The following is a 12864-nucleotide window of genomic DNA, read 5'->3' as shown; positions in this document are numbered from 1 at the left end:
TGCACCTGTATTCACAATACATTTGGGAGGGGTGTGTGTGTACACGTGTGTGCACCTGCATGCATACAGGGTGTTCACAGGCTCCCGGTGCACACAGCTCACACAGGTTTTGCGTGTGCACACAAATCTCACAGCATATTCATGTGTTCATTTGCGAACACTCACCAAGAACCCACATGGAAGTCACCCCTCTCTGATCAAGGAGAGCGCCTGGGAATGCTGGTATCACAGCTGGTTCTGTCCCTACTACAACCAGGTCACTAGCTGCCTTCCTCCCTCCCACTTCTCAGTCCCCTTGTCCTCCTTCCTTCCGACCATGATCAGAGCATCAAGGACCCGCCTTAGTTCATTCTCTGCGACCTCGGAATGGCCGCTGCCAGTGGCACCTGCACGCACTCCTTAAGTGCTATGCCTCCCTGGGCCAGTCCACCGTGCTCAGGCAGGGTCCCGCGACAGTCCTTTCGGAAGTCTCTTGCTTCTACGGCAGGGACCCGGGTGGTGGGGTTCGGCCTGGGATCTCACCGTCCACACAGGGCAGGGACCGCCGCTAGATGGTCAGGTCCTGGCGGACAGTGGCTAGTGACGCCTTGCTGCGGCCGCTTCCGCCCTCGCCTTCGCTGTCACCAGCCGGTGCCGGGTGCGCATAGGCGGGTGGGGCGTAGGGATCTGGGTCGGGGTGCTGCGATGGCAGAGCGGGCGGCGGCGGCGGCGGCGGCGGCGGGAGCAGCTTCCGCGCCTCCTCGTGCGCACGGTTGCAGCGGTTGTCGCGCTCTCCGGAGCGCGGGCGGCCCTTCCAGAGCAGATGGCCCAGCTCGGCCACGCTGAGCAGCGCCGATAGCAGCCCCACGGCGAAGTAGAAGACCACGAAGACCGTCTTCTCGGTGGGCCGGCTCACGAAGCAATCGACGGTGTGCGGGCAGGGCGGGCCGGCGCACGCGAAGTGCGGGGCCACACGGAAGCCGTAGAGCAGCGCCTGGCCGCCCAGGAAGGCTAGCTCGGCCAGGAGGCGCAGCGCCACGCTCAGCAGGTAGCAGCGGCGCGCGCGGCGAGCGCGCAGGGCGCAGGGTGCGCAAGAGCCCTCCGGGCGCCCGCGCGCACACGGCGCTGCACCCTCCGCGCCGCCCGCCTCCTTGCTGGCCTGGTGCATGGAGTAGATGACGAACAGCACCGGCGGCGCGGAGAGCAGCAGGATGTGGAAGAGCCAGAAGCGGTAGTGGGAGACTGGGAAGGCGCGGTCGTAGCAGATCTGGCGACAACCCGGCTGCAAGGTGTTGCACACAAACTCCTCTTGCTCGTCCTCGAATACCGCGCCGCCCACTGTGGCCAGCACCAGGATGCGGAAGATCAGCATGACCACCAACCAGAGGCGACCCACCAGAGGCGATTGTAGTTGCACCGCGTCCAGCAGTGAGCCTAGGAACGCCCACTCTCCCATGGTGCTGGGGATGCAGAGGATAGTAAGAGGCAGGGACTGATGGGGACCCCAGCCCCTCCCACGCCCATGGGGTGGGAGTCAGTTTTCTCTAACTTCAGAGTGCACCAGGGGTCAGAGAAGCCTGGTGCAGCAGGGTTTTGTGGGAGTGAGTGAGTTAACAGCGGAGCCCAGGATGAAGGGGTCTAAATGGAGGAGGTGATTCCCTAAGTTCTCTTCTTTCTGAGCTGGGGAGCAGCATCCCTGGAGTTTAGTCAGGGCCTGCTTGGGCCTGCTTGGCCTGCTCAGCTGGCCCTTATACTCCTCCAGATTTCAGACTTTGGGGAAGGGACTCTGTAGATGCCCAGGGCCAGCCCTTGACTTGCACTTATGGAAGCTGAGGCCCAGTGGCCATGTATGCACCAATGCTGGCCATCCGCAGGGGCCATGCCTGGAGTCCAGGATGCCAGGCCCCATTTGGGACTCCTGGGAGTGTTGGGGAACAGTGGGCAGAGCCACTGAAACCTTCTTCTTTCCCTGCCCACCATTCCTCTTGTTCTGGGAACCGCAGTGAACGCCTGGTGGGATCAAGGGGCTAATACAAAAGCAGCCGCCACTCCTGCGACTCTTCAGGATCCCTGTTCTGGGTGTTGTTGCCCATTCCTAGCACGGTGGTGGGAATGCGGCCCAGCCTCCTCCCGCCTCCTGCCAGGCATCCATCCTACAGAATCTCCAGAGAACCTCCCTGACACACAGTCCTAAGGGTCCCCCACAGCCCCTTGGTGCCCCCAGACCCACAGCTGACCCACTCACCAGGGGTTGGGGTTGAGGTGTTAGAGCCAAGAGCAGGACCTTGGGAGACAGCTGGGACCTGTTCCTCCTGGTCCCTCTTTCATTTTCCCTTTCGGATTTGGCTGGGATGGATGACAGGACAGGATGGCTGAGAGGGGCTAGCTCTCCCCCTTCTCTTAAAGGGACAGGGTGACCCTGATGGCTGGCTCCACCCTGGGAACAGATCCAAGGCCACACCCCTTGCTGGGCTCTGCCAGCCCTCCCTTTCCACCTCTCCCTCATCCCCTAGCTGGGTTTCCATCTGCAGAAAGGCATAGGGTTAGTCAGAGCCACATCTTATATTGAAGGAGCCAAGGGGTTCATGGAAGCTCTTCCTCAACAGACGCCCCCAGCCCCCAACTGGATGCCTAGATCTGCTATAAATGTTCCTTTTGAAGGTGGTCTTTGGTGCCAGGAGGAGGTTCTTATTGGTGTTTAGGAGGCAACACACATCTAATGGTTTCTGGTTCCAGCTCTGCCACTTCTTGACCTGGATAAGTCAGTCCACTCTTTTGGGCCAGGATCTCCATCCAAGGAAGCTGGGCCAGCTGACCCCCAAGTTTGGTCTGGCTCAACATCTTAATGCTCAGGTCTCAGCCATGTTATAGAAAACCAAAAACCCTGTGCTTGGAAATGTCATGTGGAACAACATCAAGGTATCCAGAGTGACTGGCTTTGGTAGTTAAACAAAGGCTTTGGCTTCCTTTCTGCGTTTCCGTAATTTCCAGATTTATTATGTTGACCATGTTACATTATAAGCCTTTTTCGTCCATCAGGAGGCTCTGAATCAATGGTCTCCTACTGTTGTAGGTGGCAGGAGAGGCTGTCTCATTGGAGAGGGGAGTTGGGATGACTGATGGGGGCCTGAGCAGCTAGGGAGTCCTAGGAGTCTCCAGCTAGCACACTGCCCCTGCTCACTTGCTGGACAGGGCCTGGAGCCTGGACACACCCATTTGCTCATTCAGTCCTCCTACCAACCCTGGCAGGAGGGCACTCTTTACAGCCAGGGAAACTGAGACTCAGAGGGTCTAAGCTACTTGCCTGCAGTCATGCCACCAGTCATGCCACAGCAAATCCTGGCCTCACACTCTGCCTGACTGGTTCTTAAGCCTGTCTTTCCTCTGACCTGGCTGGGATTCCCAGGTGATGTCCCAGAGCCTGCCACGTGACATTTCTTCTTTCAGTCAGCCACAGGGACCTGCATGGTTTTCCATTTGCTGATAGGGACCCCCTGGTCTGCTTTCAGGAAGGGGTGGGAAATGTGCCCTTCACCCCCACTGGCTCAGGGGCCCAGCCCAGCCTGGAAAAACTTAGGTTAAGCCCTGCATGGGTGTGCCGGGGGAACCTCCCACCCTCCTGCAGGGGTGCCTTGGGAGTGGTCCTGGGTGGGGGGTGCTGCCCTGGATGAAGTCCAAAGGGAAGAGCATGTGATAGGGTCTCACATTCTGAAAACAGGATGTGTGGAGGGGGCACTGCTGACCTCCCCCTCCCCATTCTCCATCTGTCCTCGGCAAAGTTGCGCCCATTGCCCTGTCCTCAACCACAGGAGTTCAGGGTCACGCCTCATCTCTTCTGACTGTCCAGGATGGTCCCTGCCCCATCCCTGTGGCCCAGCCTGGAAAAAACCCCAACAGACCCTGTCTGGCAGGAGTGCAAAGGGAGTAGAAAGGGGCTGAAGTGTGCACGGGAGGGGGGGGGTAGAGAGCCCGTGGTCATCCTGCAGTGTTCCCTGGCCCCCAAAGTCACAGGGCCAGACATAGGAGACGCTATAATCTCCAGGGCCCATCCTCCTTCTCAGATAGCGCTGTCTGGGCTGGGAGAGGTGTCGCTGACGATGCCCAGAGCACTGGTCCCTCTTGGCCCTGCTTGAAGACGAATACAGCCCTTCCTGCCCTGCTCCAGTCTGTTCCAGACACTTCACCCTGGTCTGCTGGGATGTGGAGACACTTCCTTCATTAGTCACAAAGGGGCACACATAATGCAGCACGCACATGTTTGTACTTATCAAGTTAATACCATGCCATAGCAAGACATAAGTGTATTTTCTTCTCCTACACCCTTTCAATATTTTAAAGTCTATACCGAGCCGGACACCATGGTGCATGCCTGTAATCCCAGCTATTTAGGAGGGTGAGGCAGGAGGATCCCAAATTCAAGGCCAGCCTCAACATCTTAGTGAGACCCTGTCAATTTTTTTTTCCCCAAGGGAGGGACTGATCCCAGGAACACCCTACCACTGAGTCACATCCCCAGCCCTTTTTATGTTTTTTTACTTTTGAGATAAGGTTTTGCTAAATTGCTCAGGCTGGCCATGAACTTGGGATTCTCCTGCCTCTGCCTACTGAGTTGCTGGGATTGCAGGCATGAGCAACCAGGCCAAGATATTGTCTTAAAATAGAATAAAAAGAGCCAGACATGGTGGTGCAGGTCTATAATCCCAGCAGCTGGGGAGGCTGAGGCAGGAGGATCATGAGTTCAAAGCCAGCCTCAGCAACAGCCAGGTGCTAAACAACTCAGTGAGACCCTGTCTCTAAATAAAATACAAAATAGGGCTGGGGAGTGGCTCAGTGGTCGAGTGCCTCGGGTTCAATCCCTGGTAACCCCCACCCCAACAAAAAGTAAAAATTAATAAGGACTGGAGATGGAATGCTCAGTGGTAGAACACTTGTTAGCAGAAGGCCCTAGGTTTGCTACCTACTGCAGCAAAAAACATCTTCACAGGAAAGCTGCGTTTTAGTGAGTGAGGCTTTCCCTAGTGGCCCTACCTGAATGTCACCCCCTACTTCCTACCCCTTCTCAGCTTTATTTCCTTTGCACTGATCACTACATAACATACTTTATGTTTTTCTTATTTATCCTGTTCAGCATCTACCCCGGCCGCCCACATTGGCACGTAGGCTCCATGACTGCAGGCTTTTTGGTTTTCTTCCCTGTCCAATCCCCAGCACTTAAACACTGGTGGAAGTTCCGTAGTATCTATTGGGTGGGCAAATGGATGAAGTGGAGTGGGAGGGTTGGGGAGGATGCAGATCTGTATCTTGGGTCCCACCTACAACTACTCACTCTGGTCTCTAGAGCTTGTGCTCCACTTAAGTGGCCAACTCAGTCTCAGGTCTATACTCAGAATGTGCAATGCGGGGCAGAGAGGAATCAGAGAACCCCTGTGGTTGAGGGCAGACCATGGGCAGGAGTCCTCTCTGGCTCAGGGGGCCATGTGCCAAAAGCCTGGGCAGGGAAAGACAGGGAGTGGGCAATGTGCGCAGGTGGTTGGTTCTGGGCTACTTCACCAGGTACTTCTGCAACCTCCCTCTTTTCCCCAGCGCTCAGCCCCAGGCTCCCAACCCACCCCTAGGGCTCTGCGATTTACCTACAACTGGGACCCGCTTCCTTTTCCAGCCTTGACTCCTCCTTTGGCTCTAAGGTTATTTAAGACTAGGCTTGGCTGTAGGAGCAACAAGAACTGTAGAACACTGCTTTCTCGCCAGGAAGGGAGACACACAGGGCAGGCAGCGTCGCGCTGATTGGGCCAAGCCCCTCCCTACAGCGCTCTGGCTCCCAGAGAGGCCGAGGGCTGCCACATGACCTGTCTACGAGAAGTCATTGGTTAGGACCGCTCTCTAGGCCCTGCCTTTCCGCAAGGGAGCCTGGGAAATGTAGTCTTTATTCTAAGGGAACTTGTTCTCCCTCACTATCATATATCTGTTTCTGGTATTGATCCTCCACGCTGAGTTGGGGCGTCGGGGACACTCAGTTTTCTCCAAGTCCCTGTCCCTACCAGCTGCCCCTGTATAGTTTCTCCTGGAGGAAGAGGGAAACTCCTCACTCTGGTTTGTCACCTCGTCCCCAGGCCCTTCCAAGTGACTGCACCTCTGGCCTTTCTTCATGGGCCTCTGCCAAGCTCCATCCTTTCCCATCCTTGGGCAGAGGGGTCACTGCCTTCCAAAAGGAGGCCTCTACCTATCTTTTTCCTCCTTTTCACCCATTTTTTAGATTACACATATAGCAAACTCACTCCAGGGTGGGTCCTGCATTGGCTCATCTGACTGGCTAAGAGGCTTGGGAGTCGCTCTCTTCCTTTCCTTGAAAGCCCCAAAAGAACTGACAGGTGAGAGAAACTGCTCTGAGATTAGGAGTGGGGAAAGGCCTGAGTCTTTTTTTTTTTTTTTAATATTTATTCTTTAGTTTTAGGTGAACACAATATCTTTATTTTACATTTATGTGGTGCTGAGGATCGAGTCCAGGGCCTCCTGCATACTAGGCGAGCACTCTACCACTGAGCTACAACCCAAGCCCCAGGTTTGAGTCTTTTAAGAAGCATCTTTCAAAGTCCTTTTCCCTCCATACAGCCTTACATGGCCCGTTTGTGAATGTCAAGACATATAAGCAATCACAATCCCTGGCCTGTAGCCAGGGGTCCTGATCCCTATCTGTCACCCCAGCCTCATGATTTTAGACCTGGAGTGGTGTTGAGAGAGGTCTCCAAGATTTCTTCCCTTCCAGCAGTTCTCAAGGAGAATGATGCAGTGTGGGATTTCCATCAGGTCACCTTCAGATCAATTGACTGGCTGACCATAGGTGACTCCCTCCCTAAAAGCAGTTCTCCTGTGCCCAAAGAACTCCGCTTAGAACAGGTCTTAGAATCAGATTACTGGGTGCAGAAGACAAGATCACTGTAGATAGAACCTCTTTTCGTCCAGCTAAAGTAACATTTATTGGTATTTCTTTTGACACTCACCAGGATGTACTGGGGACTCCTTGAGGCCGGTGAATATACCGTCTGACTCAAAAGAAATGCAAATCTGACCCCTGAAAGTATAGAGGAAAAATTTAAGTGGCCGTCGGGGGAGGGATACAAAAATGATACAAAGCTGGCTTTGAAAAGCAGTTCCTCAGCTTCTTATAAAGTTAAACATACACTTGCCTGGATCAGTGGCAAACACCTGTATTCCCAGCGACTAGGAAGATGAAGGCAGGAGGACTGCAAGTTCAAGATCAGCCTGGGCAACGTAGTGATACCCTGTCTCAAAATAAAATTTAGAGAAAGGGCTGAGATGTAGTTCAGAGGTAGAATCCTCTTGGGTTTGATCCCCAATTAAAAGAAGAAAAAAAAAGGATTAAATGTACACTTAACATATGAGTCAAAGATTCCATTCCTAGGTATTTACCCAAGAGACATGAAAAAAGTATGTCTAAAAAGGATATGTATTCTAGTGATCAGAGCAACTTTATTCATAATAGGCCCAAGCTGGAAACAACCCAAATGTCTGTCAGCAGGTGAACGGATAAACAAATCTATGCAGTGGAATCACATTTAGCAATAACATGAAAAAGACACTATTAGGGCTGGGAATGTAGCTCAGTTGGTAGAGACCTTGCCTCTCATGCACAAGGCTCTGGGTTCAATCCCCCCAGCACCACACACACACACACACACACACACACACACACACACAAAGGCACTATTAATACATGTAAAAGGGATGAATTTAAAAAAACCACTCTGCTAAATGGAAGAAGTCTGAGATAAAAGTGATCATATTGTGTGATTCTATTCATATGAAATTCTAGAATAGGTAAAAGTAACCTCTATTGGTGGAAGTCGGGTCAGTGTTTGGGGCCAGGAGTTGAGAAGACACATGTTTTGGGGTGATGGAAAGATTTTATATCTTCATTGTGATGGTGATTACACAGGATATATGTGTGCCAAATGTCAATCTGTACAATTAGAATGGCTGTATTTTGTGTATGTAAATTATACTTCAATAAAATCGATTTAAGAGAAAAAAGCAGTGTTGATCTGTACTGAAAGTCTCTGATGGGGAAGTGAAAACACAGAGTAAGACTGTCATCCTCATCTGAGTCTCTCTCCACTCCTCTAGATAGCTCTTTCCTCCCCCTTCTTCTCTTCCACCCTCCTCCTCTTCCCCTCACATCCACGCTGGTCCTCTTATCCCCCTTTATCATCTGCTTCTCTCCAGTTCTTTACAAAATAAAGTAGTTTGGCTTGTCCTAACAGTTTGAGTTTGTAATTCAGGATAAGGACTTCTGTGCTCAAACTTGTGATCCTCCTGCCTCAGGCTCCAGAGTCACTGAGATTACAGGCAGTGTGCCACCGCATCTGGCCTTGTGTGCAAAGCTTGGTCAACAGGCTATGGTGCTGTTGGGCAAGTAGTGAAGTCTTTGGGAGGTGGAACCTAGTGGAAGGAAGGTAGGTCATGGGGGTGTGGCCTTGAAGGAAATATTGGCCCCTCCCTCTCACTTTCTTTGTATCTGCTCCAAGGTGAGCAGTTTCCCCTACCACACGCTCTGCCTTGCTACAGGTCCAAAGTGACTGGGCCAAGTGACTATAGAATGAAACCTCTGAAACTGTGAACCAAAATAAATCTTTCCTCTTTTTTGTTTTTTCAGGTACTGGCAATTGAACCTAGTGATGTTTAACCACTAAGCCATATCCTCATTTTTTTTTTCCTCTTTGTATTTTTTAAAAATATTTATTTTTCAGTTGTAACTGGACACAATATCTTTATTGCATTTATTTTATTAATTTATGTGGTGCTGAGGATCGAACCCAGGGCCTCACACGTGCTACATGAGCGATCTACCGCTGAGCCACAATCCCAGCCCCTCCTCTTTGTATTTTGAGATAGGGTCTCACTAAGTTGCTGAGGCTGGCCTGTAACTTACAATCTTCCTGCCTCAGCCTTCCAAGTTGCGGGATTTAAGTTGTTTATCTCAGGTTTTTTTTGTCACATCAATGGCAAGTTGACTAACACAGCCTTCAAGTTCAATTTATACAATGTGTCATTCTGGTTATACACTTAGTAATTAAGGTATAAAATAAGAATAATACTTTTCACTTATTCCTTCTTTAATTCTTTTATTTTTTGAAGGGAGTACTGGGGATTGAATTCAGGGGCAGTCGACCACTGCGCCATACCCCAACCCTATTTTGTATTTTATTTAGAGACAGGGTCTCACTGAGTTGCTTAGCGCCTCACTTTGGCTGAAGCTGGCTTTGAACTCACCATCCTCCTGTCTCAGCCTCCTAAACCACTGGGATTACAGGCATGTGCCACCACATCCGGCTCACTTATTTCTTAATTTCTAATTATAATTTTAATGATCTAAACTTGCCTAAGTTATAAATAATAATTATAAACCTAATTGATGAATTTTTTAGACACTTCTAAAAAATTACTAAATTGCCTGATGTGACTGACCACCATCACAAGTAATATCTTCCTACATATTAAAACAACTCTTGCAAACCTAATAAACTAATTTTACAACTGTGGAATTGCAAAGTCTTTAAAATTTTACAATATGGGCCAGGCATAGTAATGCATGCCTGTAATGCCAGCGACTTGGAGGCTGAGGCAGGAGGATTGCAAGTTCCAGGCCAGCCTCAGCAATTTCATCAGGCCCTAAGCAATTTAGAAAGACCCTGTCTTGAAATAAAAAATAAAAAAGGTGAGGGGGTGTGGCTCAGTCATTAAGTTCCCCTGGGTTCAATGCCAATACAAAGAAAAAAAAAGTCAAGATTGAGACAGGGCTGGGTGGAGTATACCTGCCTGTAATCCCAGCTACTTGGGAGGCTGAGGCAGGAGGATCTCAAGTTTAGCAATTTATCAAGACTCTATTCCAAATTAAAAATTAAGGACTGGGGACTGGGGGGTGGCTCATTGGTAGAGTGCTCACCTAGCATGCACGAGGCACTGGGTTAAATCCTTAGCACCACATAAATGTAAAATAAAGATATTGTGTCCACCTAAAACTAAAAAATAAATTAAAAAAGAATTAAGGATTGGGAATGTGGATCAGTGGTAGAGTGCTTGCCTAGCATGTATAATGCCTGGGTTGGATTCCCAGCACCACACCAGAAAAAAAAAAAAAAAAGAAAAGAAAAAGTAAAGGGCTGGGCATGTAGCTCAGTGGTAAAGTTCACTCAACTCCACTCTTGAAATGAGTGGATATTGTGAACATATTCCACATTTTCTTTGTCCATTCACTTATGAGATGTGTTTACCGTTAGTACCGCTGTGCTGTAAACAAACTACACAAGTTGGCTTTTAAAATGTGATGACAAGTGCTCGCTTCGGCAGCACATATGCTAAAATTGGAACAAGACAGAGAAGATTAGCACAGCCCCTTAGAGAGGATGACATGCCAATTCATGAAGTGTTCCATATTTTTAAAAAATGCAGAATTTTGTTTAAAAAATGAATAAATGATATATGACAATGTAAGTGTATGGAGAATTCTAGGCTCTCAGCTCCCAGTGTGTAAGAATGTAAAAGTACAACTCTGTGCCACTGATGAGTGCGTGGCTGCTGTTTACCCTTTAAGTGGCATGTTGAGTGGAATTATACCATGTGACTGTTAAGCAATGAAAGGTTAGAAACCAACTTTTGATCTGAAAAAAAGATGGCATGATTATTCTGTGACATAAAGTATAAAGGTTCCTTGCCCCTCACCCCAAATCCTTGCAGCATCTGGATCCCCTGTACCCAGGATTGAATACAGGAGTGATCCCCCACTGAGAGACATCCCCAGACTTTTTGAAAATTTTTAAAAATTTGAGACAGGGCCTTGCTAAGTTGTTGAGGCTAGTTTTGAACTTGAAATCCTTCTGCTTCAGCCTCCCCAGTCACTGTGATTACAGGCATGTATCACTATGCCTGGCATTGTTTTGGGGGCTGGGGATCTAACCCAGGGGTGTTTAATTCCTGAGCCACATCCCCAGACCTTTTTTTTTTTTTTAAGAGAGAGAGAATTTTTTAATATTTATTTTTTAGTTCTCAGTGGACACAACATCTTTATTTTATTTTTATGTGGTACTGAGAATCGAACCCAGCGCCGCGCGCATGCCAGGTGAGCACATTACCACTTGAGCCACATCCCCAGCCCCCCAAACCTTTTTAAAATATTTTATTTAGAGACAGGGTCTTGCTAAAGTTTCTTAGAGTCTTGCTAAATTGCTTAGGCTGGCTTTGAACTCGCAATCCTCCTGCCGAGCTACTGGGATTACAGATGTGCACCACTGTGCCCAGCTTGTTTTTTGTACTTTTTTTTTTTTTTGGTAGTGGAGATTGAACTCAGGGGCACTCACCACTGAGCCACATTCCCGGCCCTTTTTTTGTATTTTATTTAGAGACAGGGTCTCACTGAGTTGCTTAGTGCCTCACTTTTGCTGAGGCTGGGTTTGAATTTGTGATCCTCCTGCCTCAGCCTCCTGAGCTGCTGGGATTACAGGCATGAGCCACCACACCTGGCTGTTTTTTTTTTTTGTATTCTTGATAATAGACATTCTGTCTGGGGTCAGATGGAATCTCAATGTAGTTTTTTTTTTTTTTTTAATTTTTTTAATGTTGACGGACCTTTATTTTATTCATTTATTTATATGCAGTGCTGAGAATTGAACCCAGTGATTCACACACGTGAGGCAAGCACCCCACCACTGAGCCACAACCCCAGCCCCTCAATGTAGTTTTGATTTGCATTTCCCTGATGGCTAACATGGTAGAACATTTTTTTCATACACATATAATTATTTGTTCTTCTTTGGAGAAGTGTCAGTTCAGTTCATTTTTCCATGTTGTAAAAATTCTGCTTGGATTTGCAAATGCATCTCACTGCATATGAATGAAAGAAAAACATCTGTGATCAATTCCTGATGTGATTCCAGTTCATTATGTTAGAACTATAATCCATGTTACTTTTATTTTAAATAAAATAAAAAAAATGGCAGTACTGGGGATGGAATCCATGGTGCTTTACCACTGAGCTACATTCCCAGCCCTTTTAAATTTTATTTTAAGTTAGGGTCTCAACAAGTTGCCCAGGATGGCCTAGAATCCTTCTGCCTCAGCCTCCCAAATAACTGGGATTACAGGCGTGCACCACCACGCCTGACATTAAACAAAATTCGAATTTTTATAGAATTTTCCAAAGTAGAATTACTAAGGATTCTGAATAAGCAAGAACAGATTATCTTCTTTTTAAAATATATTTAAAATTTTTTTTTTAGTTGTAGATGGACACAATTCCTTTGTTTTATTTTTATGTGGTGCGGAGGATGGAACCTAGGGTCTCACACGCGCCAGGCGAGCACTCTACTGCTGAGCCACAACCCCAGCACCGCCCGCCCCCCATATTCTTTTTTTCTTTTTGATGGTGCTGGGATCTGGTGCATGCTAGGCCAGGGCTCTATCACCGAGCCACAGCTCAGCCCTATACATCACTCTAGAAAAAGTTAACTAAACATTTTTCTAGCTGAACACAATGGTACGCATCTGTAATCTCTACCTGGGAGGTTGAGGCAGGAGGACTGTGAATTCAAGCCCAGCCTGGACAACTGTTTTAAAGGGTTGGGAATGTAGTTCAATGGTAGAGTACTAAAAGAGTGGGGCCCTGAGTTCAGTCCCCAATACCACCAAAAAATAAAAAACAAAACTTGATTGCATTTTGAGGAAAAATGGTTGAAAACCACTTTTAAAAATCCACTGTAGCAGTAACAGGGGGAGATGTTGGACAGTGGCCCGTGCCTGAATTCTAGCTACTTGGGGGAATTGAGTTCAAGGCCAGCTGCAACAATTTGGTGAAGCACTCAGTAATTTAGCAAG

At 48.6% G+C, this 12864-nt stretch overlaps 1 protein-coding gene and 1 non-coding gene across 2 annotated transcripts; one reads left to right on the top strand and one right to left on the bottom strand.

Annotated features, from left to right (window-relative positions):
* Positions 1–541: 541 nt before the first annotated feature.
* Gjd3 (gap junction protein delta 3) lies at positions 542–1600 on the bottom strand. The gene has a single exon (XM_027922524.2). The coding sequence runs from the start codon at positions 1433–1435 to the stop codon at positions 548–550; it is 888 nt and encodes a 295-aa protein (XP_027778325.1). The 5' UTR covers positions 1436–1600; the 3' UTR covers positions 542–547.
* Positions 1601–10328: 8728 nt separating this feature from the next.
* LOC114080960 (U6 spliceosomal RNA) lies at positions 10329–10435 on the top strand. Its single transcript, XR_003580681.1, has one exon. It is a non-coding gene; the product is annotated as a U6 spliceosomal RNA (small nuclear RNA).
* Positions 10436–12864: the final 2429 nt, after the last annotated feature.

This window comes from Marmota flaviventris, chromosome 17 (genome assembly GCF_047511675.1).
Source record: "Marmota flaviventris isolate mMarFla1 chromosome 17, mMarFla1.hap1, whole genome shotgun sequence".
NCBI classification, from domain to species: Eukaryota; Metazoa; Chordata; class Mammalia; order Rodentia; family Sciuridae; genus Marmota; species Marmota flaviventris.
This window is presented reverse-complemented; position numbering and strand designations above follow the sequence as displayed.

What these genes read in the sequence shown, in the direction of transcription:
- Gjd3 (XM_027922524.2), bottom strand. Translation starts at nt 1,435, where the DNA reads ATGGGAGAGTGGGCGTTCCTAGGCTCACTGCTGGACGCGGTGCAACTA.